Here is a 26,257-nt window from a genome sequence, read left to right as displayed (position 1 = left end):
GTCTCAGTTTCAACTGTGAAGAGAAGACTTCGAGTTGCAGCTAGAAAGCCATTGCTAAGACGTCAGAATGAGAAGAAGAGGCTTGCCTGGGCCAAACACCACCAATGGACTACTGAAGACTGGAAGAAGGTGTTATGGACTGATTAATCAAAATTTAAAAGAGTTTTGTACGTCGTCGAGTAGGCGAAAGGATGGTTCCTCAGTGTGTGACATTAACTGTCATATATACATAGAGGAGGAAGCATGATGGTCTGGGGCTGTTTTTCTGGATCCAGGGTCGGCTACCACAGCATTCTGCAGCACCATGCAGTATCCTCTGGTATGCATGTAGTTGGTCAGGGGTTCATCCTACAGCAAGATAATGACCCAAATCAGAAGATCCTAGCTATGCCAGAATTACCTTAGGAAAAAAGACCAAGATGGTAAGCTTGAAAAAAAAAAAAATCAATAAAAACATGGAAATAATTGGGGTGTTCTAAAACTTTTTACCGGTAGTGTATATGAACCCAAAACTCTCTAAGAAAAGGATTTCACACACAAAGAGGAGCAGATGGTCGGCCCGCTTTAACGGATGGAACCGAATAAGAAGATGCGCTGGTTGCCAGGTTTGTAACCTAACCCCCCTTTTAAAAGTGTTGCCATTCAGAAATTAAAAGGAGACAAAGGAATTTACAGACTTGTTTTGACCCTAAATATATAGACTTCTATTGGGGTTTTATTCTTAAAAATTAAATAAATAATAGAAAATAACAAATAATGGAAAACTTATTTTAATTGTTTTTTATTTACTCCACATTCCATCGAGCTTTTGGCTTGAGCTGAACATTATGCTTGAATATGTGAAGCAAATTTAGGTTTGAGCAGCTACAACTAATAACATTATGTTAATATCGCAGTGGTGTGAAATCCTATATCCAAGTTAAATAGACTAGACTGATTCATTTATGGTGAGCTTTATTACAAACAGACAGACATAGGCCTACTGTATTTGTGTTTGTTTCTTTGTGTATCTGTCTACCATCAAACCATAGTGGTCCACGTTTAACACCTCCCCTCCTCTAACAGACGATCATTTCAAGGATGCGACAAAACTGGCAACCCGGAGACGCAATCTGTGTCAATTGCCGGCCGACGTAGTGCGAATAAAGGCCGTAGCCTAGTTCTGACCGGGGGCTTTTTATGTCTAAACGCGTGGAGCTGCGTTTAGCCCAATTTGTCTCCATGGCCGGTTGATGATTGATCTCTGAGTTTGCCTGTTGCTACCCGGCCTGTGTTGCGTCGTTGCCGTGTTTAATGACAGGTGTCCAAGGTACATAGCCTACAGGATGACGCCTTTCTCTGTGATCGCTCGGTGTAAAAGGTGCATAAGAGAGCTTTCTGTCTTTGTTTTCATATTGTTTATTCAGTAGACATCGGACCGGCTTTGAAAGGAGACATAACGGCATTACAACAAGACAACAAGAATGAGGATAAACCCCTCTTTGAAAATCGTCAATATTAATGGACTATAATTAATCCTGGTGCGGATGTTAATTGGTTAAGGGGTTTAAAGCCACGCACGAGCGCGACGCATTTTGTGATGTCCTATATTTTCGTTTATAGTGAACGGCTCTCGGTTTAGGTTCAGAGGAGCTGCAGAGCGATTTTAAGGCAGCAGAGGAGACCTGTCTGTCTGGCAGATAAAGATGGTGTTTCGAAGTGAGGAGATGTGCTTGGCGCAATTGTTCCTGCAGTCCGGCTCTGAATATGACTGCATCAGTGAGCTCGGGGAGCTGGGGCTGGTCGAGTTTCGAGATGTAAGTATGATGTACAAACAGTTTAAAGTCTTCGTGTTAAATGATTGGTCTGCTTTTATGAGGAGGACAGAGCAAAAAGACTCCACCCAACCTCACCTTTCCTTCCTGAGTATATGTTTGAGGAAGGGTGGATGTAGGGAGGAATTTACACTCCACAAATAGGCCTAAATGTTCTTGTGCAGTCCAGCTTGGAAAAAACAGAACCCTGAGTGAAATAATAGCCTATGTCTTTGATAGACTTTTCATATCTCTCATGTCAATTTCAACATTACATATAGCAATAATGCACCCATGTCGCCCATAAAGTTGGAATAATTTTGTTTTCAGACACACTCCTCTGTTTATTCCTATTTAAATTTGCATTGTGATATGTTTGGAAGAGATTGATTAATGAAGTTTTGAGAATATATACATTTTATCTGTCAAGAATGAATCACATTGTCACAATCATTTCATGGAAAGAGGTAAAAACTATTTTATTGCAACTTTATGGGTGACGTGTACATGAAGGTTTTATGTCACTTGGTGCACTTGGTTTGGGTGACAGGATAATGAATTAAGTTTATTAACAATACTGAAAACTGTGAACCTTATGCATTGTCTGATGCTGTAACTTAGAGCCACCTGACCTCCTCTCCTCTGGTTTCAGCTCAACCCAAGTGTCAGCTCATTCCAGCGGCGCTTCGTCAGCGAAATCAAGAGATGTGAGGAGATGGAGAGGATTCTGGGTAAGAGAGCACCTGGGATGATTCATGTGGGTACAGTAGAGCCCAAACCTGGACAGTATTATCTGCAAACGGTCCCTCTGAGATTTAGATTTAGTTTCACACACAGCCTGCTCTTGACATTTCAGAAGTAATGGTAAAACATTTAAAAAAACAAAACAAAACAAACAAAGAGCATTTGTTTTTTGTGGACAGGTTATCTTCTGAGGGAGATTCAAAAGGCTCATATAGCCGTTCCTGAGGAGGATGAGAGTCCACTTGCACCTCCTCCTCGACAAGTCCTGGAGATCATGGTGAGTTTTCATTTGAATCTAATCTTACTGCAAAAGGGCCTACTTTGTACACTTGTCATAGTATATAATGAAGTTTATTTAAATGCACACTATAATCTACTACTTATTGTGGTTTTGATCATATATGGGATATAATGTTAACATGGAACGTATCAAAACCTGACTGTTCATATCTCTGTATACAGGTTGATAACATTATTCAGGTTTTTTATTGTGCAAACATGCCATCAACTCCATCCAGTTTCCTTTAATTTTCACTTTCAATCATCTTCATCCACACAGTCAACATCACATACTGTATCATCTTGTTCCAGCTCTTCATCAAAGCTACATGATGTTTACAACGAGTGAAATATGCAAACTCAAGACTACATGTTTTTAGAGCTGCACCAGTTCATCAAATGGAAATATTACATGTCCTGTGTGTCTTTTTATACACATTTTCCCAAACTTGGATATATTTGGTTCGGATCTTTTTAACCTTTGGGATCTCAGTGAGAATTTTAATGTTGAGGTCAGGGGGGTTGAACAAAGTTTGGCTCAACTGCATGAGTTTAAATAACTGTCACACCTCAGCAGCCAAGAATGAACCCAGTTTAGTTCACGGCTGCCTGAATTTGTGACTCTGCTGGTTTTAGCCTCTCCATGTAATCATCAATAATGGAAGAGGACAATAACATTTATCCTCTGCATTATGTCAGATTTTCACTTTCATCTCAGAATATAGCCCATCGGTACATCATTTATCAATCATATTGATTGTTTTTTGGACTAACTGCTACTCACCTGAAGTCAAGGACACACCTGCATGCCTGGGAGAGAATGATTAGAAACCCAAATGAGTTGTTTACAGGCTGGAATATCCTCATTTCAGTATTTCATTATATTCAGGTTTCTGAAAAAGGGGTCATGCAGGTTTCTGAAACTAGGTTATGATGTTATATACATGCGCCACACATAATCAGTATACTACCGAGTATGCAAGCACACTGATAGTGCACCTTCCTTAGTTACACTCCATATATTTTATATAATTTATATCCTATTCTACATTTCAATTTGTATGGTTTATTTTGTTTCATGTCCGGCTGCTTTAAAAATGCATTTCACCTTCTGAGGTTTATCTATGTACGGTGACTACAGCATGAACAATTATTAAACTAAATAACCAAATACTGCTTTAAAGGGGACATATCATTTTCTGTACAACGATCTACTGTTATCATGTCAAATGTCTATGTTAAATATCATCAAAGTTCCAAAACTGAATATATGTAAAAATGCTCTCTTCAGCCTTCTCTAACCAATCAGAACAGAGTAGGCTCATCGTTTAAGGATGCGTAAAAAGACAGGAGCTAAAATGGCTTGTTTCAGACAGAAGGTAAACTGAGGGGCTGCATAAAGGGCCAGTATAAAATAAATCAGTTTTTTTGTACTGTAAATCATGCAAAAATATTCCAGTTGAGTCCCAGAATATAAATATAGACCTGGAAATGTGCATGTTATGTCCCCTTTATAACTAATTAATAGCTGACAAAATGAGATTTGACCTAATAAAACTGTCCAAGTTTACTGAACAGGTTATGCAGCTGCTGAATTCAGACTTAAGTTGGTGTTTGATGTGTGTTGATATTCAGGAGCAGCTTCAAAGGCTGGAGATGGAGCTCAGCGAGGTGGCAAGAAACAAAGAGAAGCTGCGAAGGAACCTGCTGGAGCTCACCGAGTACACACACATGCTGAAGATTACGCGGACCTTCATACACAGCCGCTCAAGAGTGAGTGTTATTTCTATTTGGCTGCTGAGCATCTCATTTATCACGCAGTCTGTCACATACTGCATTCCCCAGTCCCACTCTGTTTGCATCTCAGGCAGGATGCCTCTCCTCATCTTGCCAGCGTCATCTTTTTTTTTTTTTGTCGCTGACGTGTTTTGTTTCCCCGGGTGACAGAGGTGGAACCGGGGCTGACTTTAATTAATGACATGGTCAAAACGCAGCCGTTACAAGCAGCACCTGACTCATCCAGGCAGCCGTGTTAAAAAGGGAAGCAGAGAGCATCAATGATGTCTATGCCAGACAGGGATTTGTGAGACTAAACATCACAACGTGTGAACATCACATCAGCTTTGTGAACGACCATTTTAGGAGGAGTTAATGTAAGCTGTCATGAATGAAATGTGTTCCTTTTTATAATTAGCATGAGGCTCTTGGTCCCCAGTATGAAGAATTCCCCACCATGGAGACAGACTCTGTAACAGGATCCACCGGTATGCAAAGACTTGGAGCAAAGCTGGGGTGAGCTGCTTATATATTTTTTTACAGCCATATCACAGTGTGTATGTTGTCACTGTCATTAAGAAATGAGTCCTAAGCCTAATCTGATCTCTTCTGGCTGTAGGTTTGTTTCCGGTCTTATCCAGCGGGTGAAGGTTGAGGCCTTCGAGCGCATGTTATGGCGAGTTTGTAAGGGTTACACCATCCTCAGCTACGCAGAAGTGGATGAGAACCTCACTGATCTCGACACAGTGAGTTGAATGGCGTACTTCAGGATAGAGATGAGAAATATCACATAACAGGAATTACTTATTTTTGTTTTTTAAAGGCCCTGAAAAGCTTTTTTCTCAATCTGCTTCTTAGTATGAGTGAGTGGGTCGTACATGAACATAATTTTTTGGCAAAGTTTTGGTTATTTCGCACATGTCTGTGTGCGTACTGGGCTTTTCTCACTGGCACGTACTGAGGCGGGCCTTTGTTGGAAAAAAGTCATGTCACATACTTCTGTGAACCTGTTAGAGTTTCGCAACATTTGAATGAAAATATATTTGCTTACATTGCTCATGTAAATCTGATCAGACCACATCCATTCAGTTGTGATGAAGCAGTCATTGAATGTGAAAACTAAGGAGGATTTTTCTCCAAACTTTGATAGTTTAAAACCAAGGGGCTTTAAAGTTTGTGTAAAGTCAGTTCATTGATTTGATGTTGGAAAATGGTAACAGAAAACATGTGAAAAGGCTGTTAACTATGCAGTACTGAATTGTGGAGAGAGAGCCTTAAACTGTTACTCACCCTCATTTTTCCTGATTTTCTGAGCCTGCCAAAAAGGGCTACTCCATGACGTAGTGGCGTGCCGCGTGACCTTGGTCCCTCCCCTACTAGACTGAGAGGCCGCTCTCCTCAGTGGTTAACCTGCCAACTGGCGAGTTATTGTTACTACATTTAACACTACTACCAATAGTCTACAGTTAGCCAGTTAGCTGAGTTAGCTGCCAAGTTAGCCGCCAAGCTAGTAGGTGAGCTAGCGGCAGAAAGAGACCTGTCCATGTTTCGGATAGAGGTGGTGACTTTGATTGACAGGTGACACTTGGTAGGGGGCAGGGTTTCAGCGAGCGGGCACGCCCACAGTGTTTGGTAGCAGACTAGCAGAGGCTGATTTTTACACAATTTTGAAGCCTAATTTCATATATTTGGTGATTTTTTTAATCATTCAAATTTGGAAGGGATGTTGACAACACACTTTTCTGTAGTATGTCAAACTCAGAACACATCTTTATTCTTACTTTACATGGACTTTAAAGTAAAACTCTGTGACCAGGATTCCAATGACAAGTGAATCAAATTGTATTGTACATCCTACTTATGTATCAGCTAAAATAAGTATTTTTTAATTATTTTATTACTTTTTGTAGGGCCATAGTAATAATCAGTCTAATCTGTGCTGTTTCAGGGTGAGATAAGCAAAAGCGTTGTGTTCCTCATCTCTTTCTGGGGAGACCAGATTGGTCAGAAAGTTCAGAAAATCTGCGATTGGTAAGAATGCTATCATCACAGACTGACCTCATCTGCCAATACCTAATGTGTTCTCTTTTGTCACCAACATACATCTGTCTTTGTTCATTGTCCTCAGTTACCACTGCCATCTTTATCCCCACCCTGAGAATGACGAGGAGAGGGCAGATGTGTTGGACAGCTTAAGGACGCGCATCCAAGATCTTAACAATGTAGGACAGTTACAGCCTCAAGGCTTTTAAGGGAGACAGTAACAGTATGTAATCCATAGTCTTATTCTTAGTGAGTTTATAGTAACTGGAATTTTCCACAGGTGCTACACCGCACTGAGGACTACTTGAGGCAGGTTCTGCAGAAGGCCTCAGAGTCAGCCTACACCTGGGTTGTGCAGGTGAAAAAGATGAAGGCAATCTATCATATCCTCAACCTCTGCAGCTTCGATGTCACCAACAAGTGTCTGATTGCTGAAGTGTGGTGTCCTGTCAGTGATCTGGCAAACCTGCGGGGGGCCCTAGAAGAAGGCTCAGTGAGTAAAACCTGCATTGTGTAAAAATGTATTTCAGAGCTGATAATTTTGTGATCATGCATATTTGTCACTATTATTCATCTGTTGTTGTGAATAAAATCATTCTAATTCACAGACACTGTACTTCATAAACCTTAAAATAACACTGAAGGCTTGAATCACAGTGGTGTTATTTACTTATCTAAATGCACAAATCCAGCTGCCCTTGGATATACCATGACCTGGATGACTGAGAATACCTTTTGCACACAGAGTCTTATGTGCATTTCAAATCCACATTTGCTTTCCTTCTTTAAATTCTTTCGTCTCTTTTTCTATCAGAGAAAAGGTGATGCCACTGTACCGTCCTTTGTGAACCGCATCCCAAGCAGTGATACTCCACCTACCCTGTTAAGAACGAACAAGTTCACGTCTGGCTTTCAGAGCATTGTGGAGGCTTATGGGGTGGGGGACTATCGCGAGGTAAGCCCAGGTAAGACCTCATACTGTGTCTTATAAAGAAAAAAACTTGAAAGTGTATGTTTGTTTAGCTCAACTTTGGAGAAGTACATTCATGAAATATGCGTCTCTCTTTGGCAGCACCCTACACCATCATCACATTCCCCTTTCTGTTTGCTGTGATGTTCGGTGACCTCGGGCACGGGTTGGTAATGAGTCTCTTTGCGCTTTGGATGGTGTTGACGGAAAAATCACAGAAGAAGAAACGTTCCAGTAATGAGGTTTGAATGAGTTTCCCTCACGTCTATAATGCAGTCTGATTATTGTAAATTAGTTTTAGATAATAGCTGTGTCTCTGCTCCGCTTAGATATGGATGACATTCTTCAACGGACGTTATATCATTCTAATGATGGGACTTTTCTCCATCTACACTGGACTGATTTACAATGACTGTTTTTCCAAGTCTCTCAATATATTTGGCTCTGGCTGGAGCGTCAAGGCTATGTTCACAAATCAGCAGTGGACGTGAGTTATCAGTACACATACACACACTTTGAAACATCATTTGTGTTGCTATTTTTATGTGCTTCTTTTTTGTATTGAGACATATTTTTTCCATTGCAGAAACAAAACTCTTCAAACAAACACTTTGCTCACATTAGACCCCAATGTCAGTGGCGTTTTCAGTGGGCCGTACCCATTTGGCATTGATCCTGTGAGTAAATGCTCTTAAAACAGCCACAGTGACAATGTTATTAAGTCATTATAATTTTATACTGAGATGCTTCTTCATATTGCAGATATGGAACATGGCAGTGAACCGGCTGTCCTTCCTAAACTCCTACAAGATGAAGATGTCAGTCATTATCGGGGTCATCCACATGAGCTTCGGAGTGGTGCTGAGTGTCTTCAATCATTTGTGAGTCACTCGAGCTCAAAGTCGCTGCCAGGAACCTTACATCACTTTTATTCCTACACTTACATCATGAACATCCATCAGCGCCAGACATCGTCATGTGCGCTTAACACAATTTGAGTGTTTGATCGCGTAAATCTGTAGATGTAATTAACTAGCCTGTGTTATATAACGGTCATTCCCATTGCATTTTGGTTTGCTGACAGCTGTTTTTATTTGTGCCAGTGTCTCCTGATAAAGCACTACGGCTACTACAAAACTTCTTTTCATATTTGCACCGTAGCAACTAGGGGTGTGATGATACACTCAGCTCACAAGACGAGACACGATATTGGGTTCACGAGATCGAGACGAGATTTTAACTCAGTGAGGAAATATATTACTTTTCTTTTATTTGAAATTCACAAAAAGGAAATAATGCAGGTGCATTTTGAAATGTTTTAACTAATCATATTATAATGAATCACTTCAGTTCTACTTTCTAAATATATAATTATCATATGCAGTATGCAGCACTGTAAAAGGTTTCTCCATATAGATATTTTATAGATAGATCATTTTCGTATTTATGGAAATAACAACCATAAATACAAAAGTTAGATACAATCACAAATACCAAAAAGTAAATTATAAAGAGTAGAAACAATTCTAATATATAAATATAAATTAAATAAAGAATCCAATTATCACAAATCCTGTATGACATAAATACACAAGTAGAAATTGTAATTTGGTAGTGTGACTCATTTTACTTTTTCATCATTAGGCTCCAATAAATGCTCCTCCTACCTCAGGCTTTCAGTGTAGAGACCTGAGGTCAACCTACCGCTGCTCCTCTCCTCTCTTACTTCTGACCAGTGGTGGTTCTGGTTTGAATGACGCCCTGGGCGAGATCCCCCTCAAGCCCCCCCCCCCCCTCCCCCAGGAATGTTATAATATTATAATATTAATATATTTATTATATATTATTTATTATATATCCACAAGGACAAGTGCGCCCCTTAATTATAGCTTCGCGAGACAACATTCACTTTGACGAGAAATATCGTCACGTTTTAGTCTCACGAGATTTTGTCACACCCCTAGTAGCAACCTATGGTAGCAACTGATCAATAACTGCCAGACAGGCCACACAAACCCACTATCAGTGGTTCTCTTGGCTGAAAATGAACAATAATGAATTGAATATTTCGAATGAATGTAAAATGAGCAGTAGATGGTGCCTAATGAATGAAACAAAGTTGACTGTCAAAGATGCAAGAAAGTCAGCGACATTAAGTAATATCTTAAGATGCTTTGTGGTATTTCTTATTTTTCACAAAGACTATAGAGTCACAGACATTATATATAACCACAAGTTATGCTTTATTGCGCAAAAACAATCTCCTCTCATTGATTTTGGTAAGCATTGGTAGTCATTATAATCAATGCGTGATTATATTGACTCATTATAATCACTGCCTGACCTCTTTTCTTTATTCCAACACTTTGTTCACTCTCTTCAGGCACTTCCGACAGAAATTTAACGTCTATCTGCTGTTTCTTCCTGAGCTGCTCTTTCTGCTCTGTCTCTTTGGTTATCTGGTCTTCATGATTTTCTACAAGTGGTTGGCTTTTGGCGCACAGGACTCCAGCCAGGCTCCCAGCATCCTCATCCACTTCATCAACATGTTCGTCATGCAGGGGAGCAATATCGCTCCTCTGTACCCAGGACAGGTATGTGTTGTGTTGACATACTGTCTGTTTTCAGTCTTTTGGGATATTTGTAAATGCAGGTGGTTTTATGTGTTTTCTTGATTCTACAGATTGGGCTGCAAATTTTCCTAGTTGTGATAGCTATGCTGTCAGTTCCTGTGCTGCTGTTAGGAAAACCTCTTTTCTTGTATTGGCTGTATCGTGGGGGCAAAGGTCTGGGCAGGCGCAGAGTAAGTCTAGTCAGAAATATTGCAGTATATGTGCTGTATCTGCTCAACCCGAGCAGTTTTTAGTTCATTTCTTCATGAACAACAGCACTGATTTCTCCCCTCAGGGTTACGAGAGAGTGAGGCGTGTGAGTGAAGATGACAACTCCACTGCACCATCCTATGAAGATGATGAAGAGGAGGGACTTGATGAAATGACCAGCAAAGAAGCTCTTCCTAAAGAGGTCAGAGATACACCAAAGTATCCTGCCTTTAGAGTTTAAATATTTTACATTTTTTGCCACTTTTTATGTTTTTGCAGCATGTGCAAAAGAGAAAGTAGGGCAAGAAAAAAAGAACCAACTGTCGAGTAAATTCAATAACAAGAACACTAGCAAAACCTTTTTTTGTAGTAATTTTTAGAATTCAAAAAAACACTGTAATAGGCTGTATTAAACTATGAAAGCCATATAAGCTGACCCTCATTTTAATTATGCAAGTTGGGTAACTTATGTATAATTTTAATTGTTTTACAGTTTGACTTTGCGGATGTGCTCCTGCACCAGGCCATTCACACAATAGAGTACTGCCTGGGCTGCATTTCTAACACAGCATCCTACCTGCGTCTCTGGGCACTCAGCTTGGCTCATGCCCGTAAGTACAGTTACTGTATGTGAAACTATATTTGTTTTTTGGATGTTATACTTTATACTGTGTGTCTTGATGTTCTTTGTTTCTGTCTGTTTCAGAGCTGTCAGAAGTGTTGTGGTCCATGGTGATGCGTCTGGGTCTAAAGATCACCACCAGAGTGGGCGTGGTGTTTTTAGTACCTGTATTCGGTCTCTTTGCCACGCTAACCGTGTCCATCTTGCTGGTGATGGAAGGCTTATCAGCGTTTCTTCATGCTCTCCGCCTCCACTGGTGAGTCTCTGTTGTACCAACTGATCTGGATGTTCAAAATCTCATCAGAGCTAACAATACAGTGATATGAGGCCAAATATGGTCTTGAATCGTAACTATTGCAAAATTGTGATATCAAAACCACCATCACATTCTCTTGAATAAGAAAACATGTCCAAACTTTTGACTGGTACTCTAGATTAAATCCTTTCCTTCCCTGTAAGGTCACAAAATTTATATTTGAAGGAGATGTGAAAGTCACAGATATATGAATGAGATAATAGGGTATTATGGCCTAAGTAGGTGATGTTACAGTGCCAATTCCAACGGAAGATGACACCATGAGCCATAATGATAATATAAAGAAAACCAATTTTGTATTAAGCTTGTTTTAGTTGTATATTTTTATTTTAGTTGATTTTAGTATCATGAACTCCAAATTCATTCAGATTAAGACATTATAATTTAAAGTGTATTCACCCCCATCTGTCCAGGTTTCATATGACAGGTCTGGACTTCTCTTAAACTTCATTCATACCTCAGGCAAATTTCTCACAATGAGAAAATTGATGAATCACACGTATTCTTAAATCACTTGTTTATGCCTCGTAGGAATGAATCTGCTCATATAAGTGGTCTTACATGAGGCCCAGAGACTAAAAAATGTAGTGGTAGTTTTTTTTTTTCTCCATGTCACCTTCAACTTGCTCACTGTTTACACACCTCCATTAAATTGCCCTTACTTGCCTGAATGTTTCATTTCAGGGTGGAGTTTCAGAACAAATTCTACCATGGGACTGGCGTCAAGTTTTTGCCCTTTGACTTCTCGCTTCTGCCCTCTGCTTTTGAGCAGGATGGCTTGCTTTAAGTGTTGGAAATGAACAGCTGACTTTATGACTGGAAAGGATGCTGGAAGTCGGAACAATTCACACTGTGATAATGACGACAAACCTTCAAGACAATGGAAACTCACTCTTGTAGCAATGTTTTTCACCATGACAATTTTTAATAATGTTATCGGCTGTGCTGACTGCCTTACTACTCTACCCAGCAAACCTCTGAATACAGAGGTTCAAAATTCTTGTTCTGTTGATGATTTAATTTTGTAGTTGAGATATGGCTCAACACAGCTCGTCACTCCAGTTGGGTGAATTTAAATTTTATTTGCATTGTGCTGTGTAAACTGGTTTTGTATTATTTACATAGTATTTAAAATAAACAGTTATACAGTACAATGTAAACTTCAGATATCTCACACCAATATTTACTGAAAACCATATCATACATCTTGGTGTAGTGCCATAGAGATTTACTTTTGATGATGGTATGGTGATGCCTTTGGGTTTCTGCAGTTTTTTAAAAAACTGTTCCTCCGTGCGATGTAAGAAAATCTGTAGGCATCAAAATCCTCAATATTTCTCTGACAAATAATGAAGAAAGCACTTTGCAGAAATGATTGTACACTTAAAAGTTTTCACTGATAACTGTGATGATGCCAAATGAAAATAATCAACTGTTAGCTGTTTGCTTATTTACTTATTAATGCATTTATTTAAACGTAACCTCCCCTGTAATCTACAGAAAAATAGAAAATACTCCAGAAAAAGTCAAGAGGCCTTAGGTCTTTCTCTGATGATATTGCTTATTGCGTTTGTTGATGATAATTAACCATGGTATTTATTTAAATTATTGTCTGTACAAGAGTCTAATATTTTACCATTTTGATGTGTTGAATAAAGGTTTCAAGAAATGCAAGCAAATAAAGCATTTCTGGTCAATGCAATTTTTTTTAATCAATCCATCACTTCTAACTTCAGAATCTAAACTGGATCAGCCGCCTATAAATGAACAAGTTTTGAGGCCAGAAAACGTCCCTCAATCCTGGTGGTCATCCTGAGCTGCTACACTGACATATACATCCATTTTGCAAACTCCTCATATTAAACCTTATTGCCAGAAGTTGAACACAATATAGCAAATCAAATGACAGATTCATCATTTAAAGTTTGCTCAGATATCTTAATGTTTTTTCTCAAGGCTCATATTTTAAAATCCATCTTAAGATCCTTTACATTTCTAACTTTTGTTATAGCCCTGATGTTCAAAATGAATGTCATTTTTTTTAAAGCAGTAGGTTATTCTTCCTCCAACATGCTCTTTAATTTTTTTGGGCATTACATAGACTTACATTCATTTCCTAGAGACTTTCCCTAATTCTAACCATTACTAGAACTTAAAAACCTAACCGTAACCTTAACCAATGACCCCCAAAAATATTTTTTTCCCAATTACTCTAACCCTAAACTAACCCTAGCTTTCACCCTATTCACCATAAAATTAGTGATTTATGTTAAGGCGATTTGGTTTTTCTCCCCGTAAGGAAGGCAAGTCCCCACAACATGCCTGTGTAAACCATACGTCCCTACTACAAGAGGAATACAGACAGACGCACACACACACACACACACACACACACAGAAACCTGCATATGCTACAATCCTATGATAAGGACGTCATCGTGATCTCCCCTCTCTCACATCCACAGGCTTTATTATCATACGCAGTCAAAGTGCAGACTCGACCGCACAGTTTCGTGTAATAATGTGATTTGTTGTTTCATCCTAGCTAAAACCTTTATCGCTGGTCACATTTTTTTTATTTTTATGGTAAAACTATCTCAGTGAGTGACACAGCTTCACTAAACAGCTGCAAGCTAACCGTAGCTTTTAGCAGAGGATACAGTGCAGTGCTGGCTCACACACACAAACGCACACACGCACACACACACACACGCAGATAGCTCCACAGAAACTGCACCGTCCATCCTCCTTATTAGGAGTAACGTGAACGACAGAGAGGAGCAACATGAACGAGCTGGTGAAGAGTTTGCCCTCACCGACTCTCCCGGGACTCCATCTCCAGTGTGTTGATGCCTGCAAAGGCTGGCTCTTTAAATGGACCAACTACCTGAAGGGCTACCAGCGGCGGTGGTTCGTGCTCAGTAACGGCCTGCTGTCCTATTACAGGTAACGGTAACTAAGGGTTACAGCGGCCGGTGGTGGTCCAACCGACCTAGCTTAAGGTTGTATTTATTCAAAGTTTATAATGTCTTATTATCATTGTTTATTATTATTTATTATCCTTATGTTGACAGGTGTGTTGAAAATAATTATCTGTTAAATGAGAAATTAAACTTTTTAGCTCATCTGTCATCTGGCCGAAGAGGGAGTAACGTTATCCCAGTGATGACTACTAGCTTAGCAACAAGAGTCACAGGTTAGCATAGCTGTATTTTGAAAAATGATGAATCATGATTTATGAATAATAATTATATTAAAAAATATGTGTACACACAGTGTCCTAACCACTTAGTTTGACCCATTTCATGCAGATTTTTGACAAGATTATGTTAAAGTATTAGTTTCAGTGGACGCCTGGGTGGTCCTTGAGGGTGCTCCAGGGTGTCCACAGTATAATAATAATTCAAAGCATACAAATAACATAAATTCATATTCGCTTTATTGGCATTCATTTTTCAATGATAATATTGCCAAAGCGTCAAGTGTCAGTGAAATAAAATAGCATTAACATAACATTAAGATTGAGATTTTGTTTAGATATTTTCAGTAAAGTAAATGTTTCTTAATTTATTGAATGTTTTACATTAGGAGGAAGAGCATCTCTGTCTCAACCTCACCTGTCAAACAGTGACCACATAATCTGTTTTCTTTTGGTTTCCATGATTTTCTGCGTTGCACTTTTTCACTATAATTCCATCCAAAGTTAATACAATGACAGGATGTATGACTATTGGGTTTCATCTACTTGTTGTAATAAAACATCTAAAAGCCAAAATCTTATCAAACTCCAAGACCCTAGAACAAAACCTTATTAAATGTGGGTCTATGGTTTAAGTTTGAGAACCAATTGGTTTAGTTACAACTAGTCCAAAGTCCAAAGAAATGACTTTACTCATAGCAGTCATAAATAATACAGGGAGAACCCCTTTAAAGAGCCTGTTCATTACCTCTACTAAAATAATATAGTTATAACATTATTCACGATAAAGAAATAAATAGGTAATGTTAGGTTATGACATAAAATGTAAAACTAACTTAGTATGGCAGTTATCCCATGTATGTATTTTATAATCTTACATTAGGTAACATGTCATCCAATGTACTGTATATCATATTTTTACCTTATGTTACCTCTAATGTATTAAGCATAGTGCGTGATAATGAGTGATATGTTTTACACTTGTGACCATTTAACTTTTTTTTTTAACATATAGTATATATATATCATCTTATTTTTCACTCTAGTCTTTTAGCTACAACTGTAGGAGCATGCCAGATTGCATATGTTAAAGTGTACATGTGAAAAATAAACCCCTGAAAATCCTTGAAATATATGTATGAAAGGGCCCATCATCATATAAGACAAAAGGTCAAAGAGTGAAGCTACAGTACATATTGCACAAAGCCAGACTCTGGAGAAACGTAGGCTATAAATAGTCCACAGCTTGGCACTAGCGAAAAAGCTTATCATATTATCATTGCGGCAGGGTCGTTTGACACAGACTTATTGTGATGCTATTTTAACAGTGGACCATTTTAAAACCATTCAAAAACAGAGCCGCCCCATTTTTAAAATGGAGCACATCAACATTGAACTGAACAGAGAGGCTGAAGTGTTCTGTTCTTATACGCTAATATTAACAACTGTGGTCATGTTGGTTTTCCCTCAGGACTCAGGCAGAGATGGCGCACACTTGCCGGGGCACCATTCCCTTGGCAACGGCGCACATCGAGGTAGGTGACACCTGCCATTTGGTGTTAACTAGCGGGGGCCGAAGCTACCACCTGAAGGCCACTTCTGACGGAGAGTGTCAGCGATGGGTGTCGGCCCTGCAGCAAGCTAAGGCCAACGCCACTCTCCTAATGCATCACTCTGGTGAGACACACATTATACTCTGTTTGACCCATATGTTGCAGGCAGTACAATCTGTGTAAATGTAATGTTGTTTTTTCTGATTTCTAGCTCTGCTAATGTGGGGTGAATTTTCACAGAACTGTGCTTATGCAATGAAGTAATTCTTAAATTGGCCATTATGTGCTGCACTGTTTTTGGAGCAATAGATTTTTATGACTTTCAGGAAATGTCTTCACACAAGCAGGACCCACTTATCTAAATGCACTTTGTGTGTGTGTGTGTGTGTGTGTGTGTGTGTGTGTGTGTGTGTGTGTGTGTGTGTGTGTGTGTGTGTTCTTTATGGAAACAGACCACAAGAGGGCAGTGTTGTCTAAGATGGAAACTAGCTGATCTAATGCAAATTTACATTTAACCATGACATCCTTCAGCTGTCATTCTTTCAATATTCACTTTTTACTTCTCTCCCCTTTCACTGTATTATATATTGTAGTATAATATAATTGCCACCTGAACATAGTTGATAGGAATTTGGTTTTGGTGAGCTCACAAAGAACAAGAACTACAAGTATCCCACAATAATATAATATAATACAATATAATGGTTATTTGGCACATACTGTTTTGTCTCATTGCCAGACAAACAATTTTTGTTAGCTGCTGTCTAGTCTTATTTCAGCCTCGTGGATCTTTAAGAAAAGGTGCACGGTGGGTTATTTTCCTCCCTCTCACTGTCTCTCCTCATTTTGCATAAATGTTCATGCACACATGTACACTCTCGCACACAGACGCAAGCAGCTCCCACCTTTCTCCCACTCTTCATTTCTCCCTCCCAGTCTCATTCCGTATGACGACAGTGAGAGCTGAATGAAATGACCTTCCTTTAGACTCCTCCTCCTGTTCTGGTAGCAGGAGGGGTACAAAAAGAGAGAGGGAGAGGGAGAGCAAGGAGGGTGTGAGGATTTTCATTGAAATTATTTTTCATCAAACACTCTGTGGACAATAGGCAGAGATGGGTGCAGCCTTCTCAATGAGTATCACCTTGTAAGTAATGTGTTAATTATTTAAATAAGAAAAGCATTTAATACAAGCTGTGTGCACCTATGTTTGCTTGCATGCATGTGTGTGTGTTTGTAATTGTTGCTGTGTGTGTATGCTTGTAGACTACTGTATTTTTGTCAATGGACACTACTGTACTGTGAAAATGCCTATGTAAATATGCTGATTGGCTTTCTCAGAGGACAGATTTTTTTAAAGTTAATTAAATGGCACTGTAGTTTTCAAAGTGACGGCAGAAAAACAGAACAATGTTAAACAGTCAGTCATAGTTAAACGTTCCACGTTTGTATTTATTGTTTCAGTATCATTAGAGAAGCCGTTTCTTAGAGGAATGTGCCTTCAAGCAGCTTTTCATGCTGAGTAAAAGCTTTTTACCTGCAAGATGCAAATCAGTGTTTTCTATGACTCTGACCACATCAGCGTATGGTGACTGAGACTGATGTGCGGGGTGTTTATACTGTGTCATTTTATATAGACTAATAATGAACTGTATTTGTATCTCTTGGGTCCATTTAGATAGTTTTATGCAGCTTTACTATCTTTGAGGTTTCACATCGTTCAGAAAATGTTGTGTTCTGAAAAGAAGTCACTGCATGTTTTATCTCAGTTGTGTAATTATATTCTTCCTAGATTTATTTATTTTTTCCAAACCTATGTACATAAATAGGCATATAATGTCTTATTTTTGAATCCGCATGTGGTCAAACATAGTCACCCAATTCAAATCAGGACAACTGATGTGTTTTAACGCACGTGCAAGCACAAACAAAAATCCCTGTGTGTGTGCGTGTGTGTGTGTTTGTGTGTATGTGTGTTATGTGATTACAGATTATTATTGCATGAGCCTCTTGTCGTCGGCTTAGTGGCAATAATGGCGGGGCAAATTAATTGGCTAGAAGTGGATTAGAACAGCAGTAATTGAGTGGTTGTTGGAGTACTTATCAAGCACCTGTCCTGTAATAGATATCACATAACCTTAACAAGCGCTCCATTTTCTGGAACATGTTGAGAAACAAAAATAAAATCTCTTCTCAAACAACCATTAAATACAAGCGTGGAAGTTTAATTCAGAGTCTGGATAAATGGATGGTAAAATCATTTCAGCTCATGTTGTGCCACAGCAAGCTTTCAGCATATTACAGTCAGACTTTGATTGCTTCATCTATATTGCAGAAGTATTACAGTGTATCCCCACTCTGATTCTCTCCTCCCACACTGTGTCCATATTGGTGCTCCTTCTATCACCTGTGGGTGTGTTTTAGTGATTCAGTGATGAGTCACCAATTTGTCTCAGGCTCTCCAGTGTCCTGTGTGAAAAATAACTCATTAATACACCGACCAGGCCAACATGCCATTCCACTTCATGGATGTTATTACTACATGGATGTGATTGTGAGTCTAAGAGGACGTGTACTTCCATATAAACATGTTATCAAATTCATCATCTACACTACAAGTCAAGTGAGATCCTGTTCTCTCTACTGTATGTGGGTCATGAAACCGTTACAGATGCCTGAAGGATTTTTTTTTCACTCTCTCATTTTTAATCTTCTTCTCCTGAGACTTTGTTAATCCAGTTTGCCCTGATTGTTTTTATTTCTTTCCCCCCTCTAACAGGGAGTAGTAGTTTGTCTCTGCTTTGGGAATGACAGGCGGTGCAGATGCTGGCCTAGATTCAGTCAACATACTTGACAGTTTGCAGAATACACACACACACACAATGTTTTGACCTAGAAAAGTTGCATTACACGTGACGGAGACAGTTTTTTGTGTAGACATGTAAGGACTGTGTAAGGTAAGAAACCAGTCATGATCTAAATGTATCCTAATTTCAGTGGAGCTTTTTAGTTGACTTGAATTCGTGATCTCTTTCAAACTGATGTATTCTTTGTACTGTAAGGGTTAAATAGAATATAATTTGCTTTCTCCAACCCACAGACACTTTGTCCATTATTACAAACTCTATTCAAAGCGACTGAATCACAAGACAATGTCTATAACATTATATATGATATGATACAGAAAAATGTTATGTATAACTTTTAGGCTAAAAGGGGGAACTGGTGACACAGTTAAGTAAATGTCATACTTTTTATTTTATGGTCTGAGTCCAGTCTCCCTACCTTCCTTCTAAAATCCTTGAGACTGATGGCTCAGCTCCTGCCAACATCGGGCAGAGAGAAAGAGAGGAGGAAATGGGTAGTGCGTCATCTTTTTTTCTCCATCCACTTCTAAAAATAGCCAAGCCTCCTGATTGCACAGGACTCCGTTTCCAGGGCAACCATGTTCATTCACAGCTTTCTGATCTTGTAAAGGAAGGGGTGTGGTGGTGATCGGGGTGTGAAGTGTTATTATCTTCCTCCGTCCGTTCCCTACTAACACTGTCTCAACTCGTCTCTTTAAAGTATTTAAAATATCTCTCTCAATCTGTCTGAGACAACTTCCCATATTTTGTTTACCACAATATTTATGATTTCATCCAGACTGTTTAAGCATAACAACCTCTAATGATACCATAGTATCTCTTGTAAATGATCTTATTTGTGTTTTTTGTCTCTGTGAGAAGATGACTCAGGAGATGAAGCCCCTGTGCAGCAGGAGGACCGAACCCTAACCCAAGGGGTGCTCAAGACTCTAGCCAACAAGCTGGATGATCTGAGCACCTGTAATGAGCTGATAGGAAAGCACGGCGCCGCCCTCCAGCGCTCCCTCAGCGAACTCGAGGAACTCCGCGGATCCTCTGACAGCACAGACAAAGTGAAAGCTGTTAATGAGCGAGCGACCCTCTTCCGCATAACTTCCAATGCTATGATCAATGTGAGTTCACACACTGCAAGCCTCAGCCAGTGTAACCCTCGTTTAATGAGCAAGCACATCTTGAGGGCTCTGCCTGCATCTTTTGATGTGTGTCGCCTTCACACCTCAGGCTTGTCGTGACTTTCTGGACGTAGCAGAATCTCAAAGCCGGAGGTGGCAGAAGACCCTGCAGTATGAGAGAGAGCAGCGTCACCATCTGGAGGAGACCATCGAACAGTTAGCCAAACAACACAACAACCTAGAGAGAGCCTGGAGGGAGAATCCTGCCTCATATACAGGTGAGACACATCAACCTGTCTGTCTTTTATTGTCATTGTCACTGTTCTAATGTAGAAGGAAGGCACTGTGTACCATAGTATCACAGACAAAGAATCTCTTCTGGATATTAGCAGTGATACATTTCCATCATGTGGCTCAGTCAGATTTATATTATTTCAATTTTAGGGCCTTTATCTACAAGATTAGACCAGATAAAATAAATTAATCCTGCTAAACTACCGGTTTAATGTTTGTGTTTGAGATCGTCAGAGATGTTAATTAAACTCTAGATACCCTTACTTACATGTCTGTGCAGTTTTTCTATTCTTCATACATTCTCCAGTTACAAACATTAACACACATGTGACTCTTATATTAATTTGCCGCTCACATTCCAGTACAGCAACGTAAATCAGCTTACAGGGCTATAATTAGGGCAGATAATTTCTGCTTAGATCACTTATAAACACTTCAGGAATGTAAATCAAGTTGAATCAAGTTTGTATTTAGAACGCTATGAGCTCCAATAATCCTTACTGCTGGACTATTATATTATATTGTATGGTTTATTTAGCTGCTGTGTATTATTGTTTTGTTCATTTTGGCCATCCCCCTGTATAGCAAAACTTTAATAATCTTGTTTTACCAATCTCCTTGTCGTATGTCACTATGTAGGTGTGGAGAGGTCTCAGGAGGGGGATGCGAGTGATGAGAATGACGAGGCCGAATTTTTTGATGCCATGGAGGAGTCCCCTGCATTCATAACTGTGACTACTACTGGCAACATAAAACACAAGTGAGACACCGTGGCTATACAGAGTAATCTCACAGCTGTGTGTGTTCTGCATCAATCAGCAGCACAATTACTGTGAACTGTGTTTAAAGTATGTTGCTTTCTCTCAGGCGCTCAGGGAGTAATCAGAGTATGATGAGTGGAGTCGTGCCTAATGACTGGACTCACAACGAGAATGTAGGTCCCCAGCATGTTCAACCCAAATTAAATTTTCAATACATTTGATGTCGACACTATTTTTGTCTTCAAAAAGGATGGCTGAATGTGATTTTATGTGAACTTTAATAAAGTAAATATAAGCTTTTAATCACTTCAGGCTTATACTAATTGTTGCTAAACGCACCTATATGCACTTGTTCACATAAAAATATCATATTAACTTATCTGTTTCAGTTTTTACATAAACTAAGGCTTTGTGTTTTGTCTTATTCTTTTCAGGACACCTCAGGCACAAACCACATGCAGCTACGAAGAACAAGGCGCAGCCGTATTCCTGACAAACCTAATTACTCCCTCAACCTGTGGAGCATCATGAAGAACTGTATTGGAAAAGACCTGTCCAAGATACCCATGCCTGTAATTGCAAAACATACAAATTGGCTGTAAAGTTTTTAGCACATGTGAATCTTTAGGTAAATGCATATTCTAAATCTGGCATTGTCTGCAGCAGGTACATGAAAGCTTCTCTGTCTGTGTGCGATTGCAGGTAAACTTCAATGAGCCTTTGTCGATGCTGCAGCGTCTGACTGAAGATCTGGAGTACAGCGAGCTTCTGGACAGGGCAGCTCGCTGCGATTCCTCCCTGGAGCAGATGTGCCTGGTGGCTGCCTTTTCTGTGTCCTCCTACTCCACCACAGTCCATCGCACAGCCAAGCCCTTCAACCCTCTGCTGGGGGAGACGTACGAGCTGGACCGAATGGAGGAGTATGGTTATCGCTCCATCTGTGAGCAGGTGAGACAAAGATAAAATGATGACGTGGTGAAAAAACATATATACATGTATGATGTGTAGATTGCCTCTACTGACACCAGCTGATCTCATTCACTGTCAGGTCAGTCATCACCCACCAGCTGCTGCCCACCATGTGACCTCTCAGCGTGGATGGACCCTGTGGCAGCATATCACTATTGATAGCAAGTTTCGTGGGAAATATATTTCCGTCATGCCACTAGGTAAGAAACATGTAAAAGTTTGGAATTAATTCAGACAATTAATATATATAGTGTACAGTAAAAGCCCCTTCAAGTCAGATATGATGTATGAATACATGTAAACATCTGTTAGTAAAGCTAAATTTACCGTATTTATGTGATAACATAAAATTGTTTTACATATTTTAATGTATGTTTGTCCTTCTTGTCACTGTAGGAAACATTCACCTGCAGTTCCACTCGAGTGGAAACCGCTATGTGTGGAGCAAAGTGACCTCGACAGTGCACAATATTATTGTAGGGAAACTTTGGATTGATCAGGTGAGTTCCTCTCATGCTGTGCATTATGTGTAAGGAAGTTGTTCATAGAAGCTGTCAAAACACAACCTGTGGCTGAACTTATGTGTAAGTTATACTAACTTATGAAAAAAAATACCTTTTTAAAACAACTCAAATAATGATTAGGAACTGAATTACGTAATAGAAATGAGATTACAGTTTTAACATCTAACAATTTTAAAGGGCAATAAAAATAAACTTTCTTTGTTTAGGAGGGTGTGTGTGTGGGTTGTGTTACTGAGGAAAAGTAATTTGTGTCATCATACACTTAGTCATGTCTGTTTTTCTTCCTGTCTTTTGCCGTTGGCAGTCTGGGGACATTGACATAGTAAACAACACTACCAAGGACACCTGCCATCTCAAATTCTCCCCTTACAGCTACTTCTCCAGAGAAGTACCACGTAAAGTATGTCTGATGTCTTTTCATTCTGTAATGTGTTGTGCCAGAAGCAAAACATTTACAGTTACATGAGCCTTTGTCTGTACTCTACAGCACAGTTTTATCAAATCAAGCATCTCTCTTGCCTACTATTACCTTTTCTTAATATGTGTAACAAACCTTGTGTCAGTATCTAGTCAGAAAAAACATACAAAGATAATATATAATCTCTAACTAATTTGCTCTGTTTAGGTAAAAAATAAATGAACCAAGTACTCAGGTGTGAATATGTCAGTACCTTGCAGTAACTGTAACTGATCTCTTACTCTGTGTCCTCTTCTCTAGGTGACAGGAGTGGTGGTGGACAGAGAGGGCACAGCTCACTACATCCTGTCAGGAACCTGGGACGAGAAGATGGAGAGTGCCAAAATAGTGGACAGCAGCCAAGGATGTGGAAACTCTGAGGGCAAACAAAAGACAGTTTATCAGACTCTTCAGCCCAAACTGTTGTGGAAGAAATATCCTCTCCCGTATGTTTGTCTTATCTAACATATTCCTACCACGTCTTAAAGATTAAATGTGTCATTTCAATCTACTCCCTTTTGTGATCTGTTATTTCCCTTTTCCCTTGACCTTTTTGTCTTAATTTGCTGTTTCCCCTGCCTTTCACTCATCAGGGTTAATGCAGAGAACATGCATTATTTCTCCTCCCTGGCTCTAACTCTGAATGAGCAAGAAGAAGGTATTGCGCCCACTGACAGTCGTCTGCGGCCAGACCAGCGGATGATGGAGGCGGGTCTGTGGGATGAAGCAAACGTCCATAAGCAGCGTCTGGAGGAGCGTCAGAGACTGGAGAGGAAAAAAAGGGAGGTGCAAGCAAATCAGGCACTGGAAGAAGGTAAGCACAAGTTAATCAAGAAGAACAAGGACGATGATAGCAGATCTAAATTTGACCCCTTACGCAGCATTTCCACAACCTTCAAAAGAAGAGGATTGGTTTTGAAAGCTTTAGATACACTGTATTATGTGTGATGTTGGGAGTGCCCATCATTAGTCATTGGAGACAGGCTACTGCCATGCATTCATGCAGCATTGCCAAATTTATGTGTTGAATGTAAATGCCACATTTCATAGAATTCAAAATAAACATGCTAACGTGCTAAATTAAGATAATGAACATGGTAAATTTAGCAGTTGCAGGTTAGCTTTATCACTGTGTGCATGTTAGCAACACTGTGCTTTAGGTCAACAGCTGACAACAACTACAGATCTGGCAGCAATTGACAAGCCAGAGGACAGCTAGTTTGTGGGATAAAATTAAGTTTCTATACGTTAATGTTTATAAGGTTTAGCTCAATAATCATGTAGTCTAGAGAAAGTTGGATAAAAGAAGCATATTTAATTAAAATAATGTAGAGTGTAAGCAGAACATTATGGTATTCTGGAAAATAGTAGACATATAAGCCATGCCTTGAAAATATATGATTCTGTTTCTTTGTCATTAGGGCAAGACATCGAGGGTTACCAGCCAATGTGGTTTGAGAAGAGGACGGATGATACAACAGGGGAAAGCATCTACATCTACAGGGGCGGGTACTGGGAGGCCAAAGCCAGACAGGACTGGAGCCAATGCCCCGAGATCTTCTAGGACAAAAGTTCCCCTTGCACCACAGAATCAGACTGGCTGAGTGGTTCGTCCTGGTGTAAGGATACTGAGATATGGACAGTTGTTTCTGCGTGTGTGTGAGTGAGCCAGCAACTGAAAGTAGCCGTCACCTCCAGAATTTCAAGCACACACACAAAAAAAACTCTTGCTTCCACTTACTAATCAACTGTCTCCTGCTCTATTATAACTTGTGTTTTCAGAGCGCATGGCCTCAGTTTGTGTGTGTTGTGTGAGCGCTTAGTCAGCATTGTAGAGAACTCATAAAATTCTTGTGTGAGCGTGTGTATGTAAGTGTGTGTGTGTGTAGGGGGTGTGAAAGATATGACTTACAGTAGGCTTTACAGATAAAGAATTTCAGCGCCAGAACACACTTGTTTCATTTGGTGTGTGTGTGTCGGAATAACTTAAGGGCAAGGAGTGCCACAGATGTTTCGGTACGGGGACTGAATGTCTTGTTTCTCTCGAAGCGGGAACAGCGTGTTCCTCATCCTGGGTTCTGACTGAGACGTGAGACTTTTAAAGGACCATTGCAGGACACAGGATTCTTCTGCACTAAAAGACTTTTTTCACACCAGAACTTCATTTATTGATCCCTCCTGGATATTTGGGATTTTTACTACTCTGTTTTTGCACAATCTGTATCTTGGCAGATTTACAGCGGTAGTCCACTCTGTCAGGCCTCTAAAGAGCAGCTACAAGGCCAATAAAAACCAAGGTAGTTGCTGACTGAAAAACAACATACTGTTTTATATGTAACTGCTTTTTCCCCACATGATCTTGAAATCATGAGTCTGCTTGCATTTAAGGGGCACTCCACCAATTTTCCACGTTAAAGTAAATTTTCCAGTAATGAAGAGCACTACCCAGACTGTGAGTACAGTTGCATAATGTCTTCACTGTCAATGGGAGAGCTTTGTCTAGTCCAAGAAAATTACTAAAGCGACATCATCTGAGGAATTTACAAATTGGATTTAGAGATTACAAACTTGTGTTCAGCATATTTACAGCGTGACCCATACTACGTTGCAAAAAGTCGGGATATCTGTGCTGCTGCTGTATCTTTTTTTATTTTGTCTCTCACAAATCTCTGAACTTTATGGGAGTGCAATACTAAATCACTGGAGTACCACCTCAAGTATCTTCAGACCCAACAATAGGAGTTCCTGTGAAGTATATATCTGCTAAACCTGGGGGATTTTCCTCAACAAAGGATTATATTGGTGCTTGACGGTAATTTAAGCCTTAATTATGTGATGAAGTAGTAAATCCCTGTTATAACTTCAACCAAACTCTGAGAGTTATAGCGATTATAGAGATCTGACAAGCTTTTATTTGTTGTTGTTATTTCTTTCTTTTTTTTATTTAGAAGGACATACAGTACATGTATTGAATACTTCAGTGTTCCTTTTTGTTTCATTTTTACTATTTAAATGTCTAAAATCAGGGTTTCTCGTCCCAGTAAGTAGCAACAAATTTGTGTCCTCTAGTTAAAACTACTAAATAGCTAGCTTTGGGAGTGAGTAAAATCCTTTTCTTTATGTCACCAATTACTTGACTACACGGGCACTTGAAAAGATA

At 39.5% G+C, this 26,257-nt stretch overlaps 2 protein-coding genes across 2 annotated transcripts; both read left to right on the top strand.

The window, feature by feature from the left end:
• Nucleotides 1-1,685: 1,685 nt before the first annotated feature.
• On the top strand, nt 1,686-12,152 carry atp6v0a2a (ATPase H+ transporting V0 subunit a2a). The gene is made up of 20 exons (XM_053339395.1): nt 1,686-1,796; nt 2,446-2,524; nt 2,717-2,814; nt 4,452-4,589; nt 5,011-5,108; nt 5,212-5,338; nt 6,541-6,623; nt 6,721-6,814; nt 6,916-7,128; nt 7,450-7,600; nt 7,708-7,847; nt 7,935-8,092; nt 8,192-8,282; nt 8,368-8,486; nt 9,989-10,199; nt 10,289-10,408; nt 10,513-10,629; nt 10,921-11,038; nt 11,134-11,305; nt 12,050-12,152. The coding sequence occupies exons 1-20, from the start codon at nt 1,686-1,688 to the stop codon at nt 12,150-12,152; spliced, it is 2,541 nt and encodes an 846-aa protein (XP_053195370.1).
• A 1,997-nt stretch (nt 12,153-14,149) lies between these two features.
• osbp2a (oxysterol binding protein 2a) lies at nt 14,150-24,695 on the top strand. Its single transcript, XM_053340090.1, has 14 exons — nt 14,150-14,310; nt 16,035-16,240; nt 19,842-20,092; nt 20,202-20,370; nt 21,026-21,146; nt 21,254-21,320; nt 21,582-21,719; nt 21,850-22,095; nt 22,196-22,316; nt 22,513-22,616; nt 22,945-23,040; nt 23,359-23,543; nt 23,691-23,911; nt 24,519-24,695. Exons 1-14 carry the CDS (start codon nt 14,150-14,152, stop codon nt 24,659-24,661), a joined length of 2,229 nt encoding a protein of 742 aa, XP_053196065.1. The 3' UTR covers nt 24,662-24,695.
• The last annotated feature ends 1,562 nt before the right edge of the window (nt 24,696-26,257 follow it).

Source organism: Scomber japonicus, chromosome 19 (genome assembly GCF_027409825.1).
Source record: "Scomber japonicus isolate fScoJap1 chromosome 19, fScoJap1.pri, whole genome shotgun sequence".
Taxonomy (NCBI): Eukaryota; Metazoa; Chordata; class Actinopteri; order Scombriformes; family Scombridae; genus Scomber; species Scomber japonicus.
The sequence above is the reverse complement of the archived record's forward strand: the minus strand, read 5'-3'. Positions and strand labels throughout refer to the sequence as shown.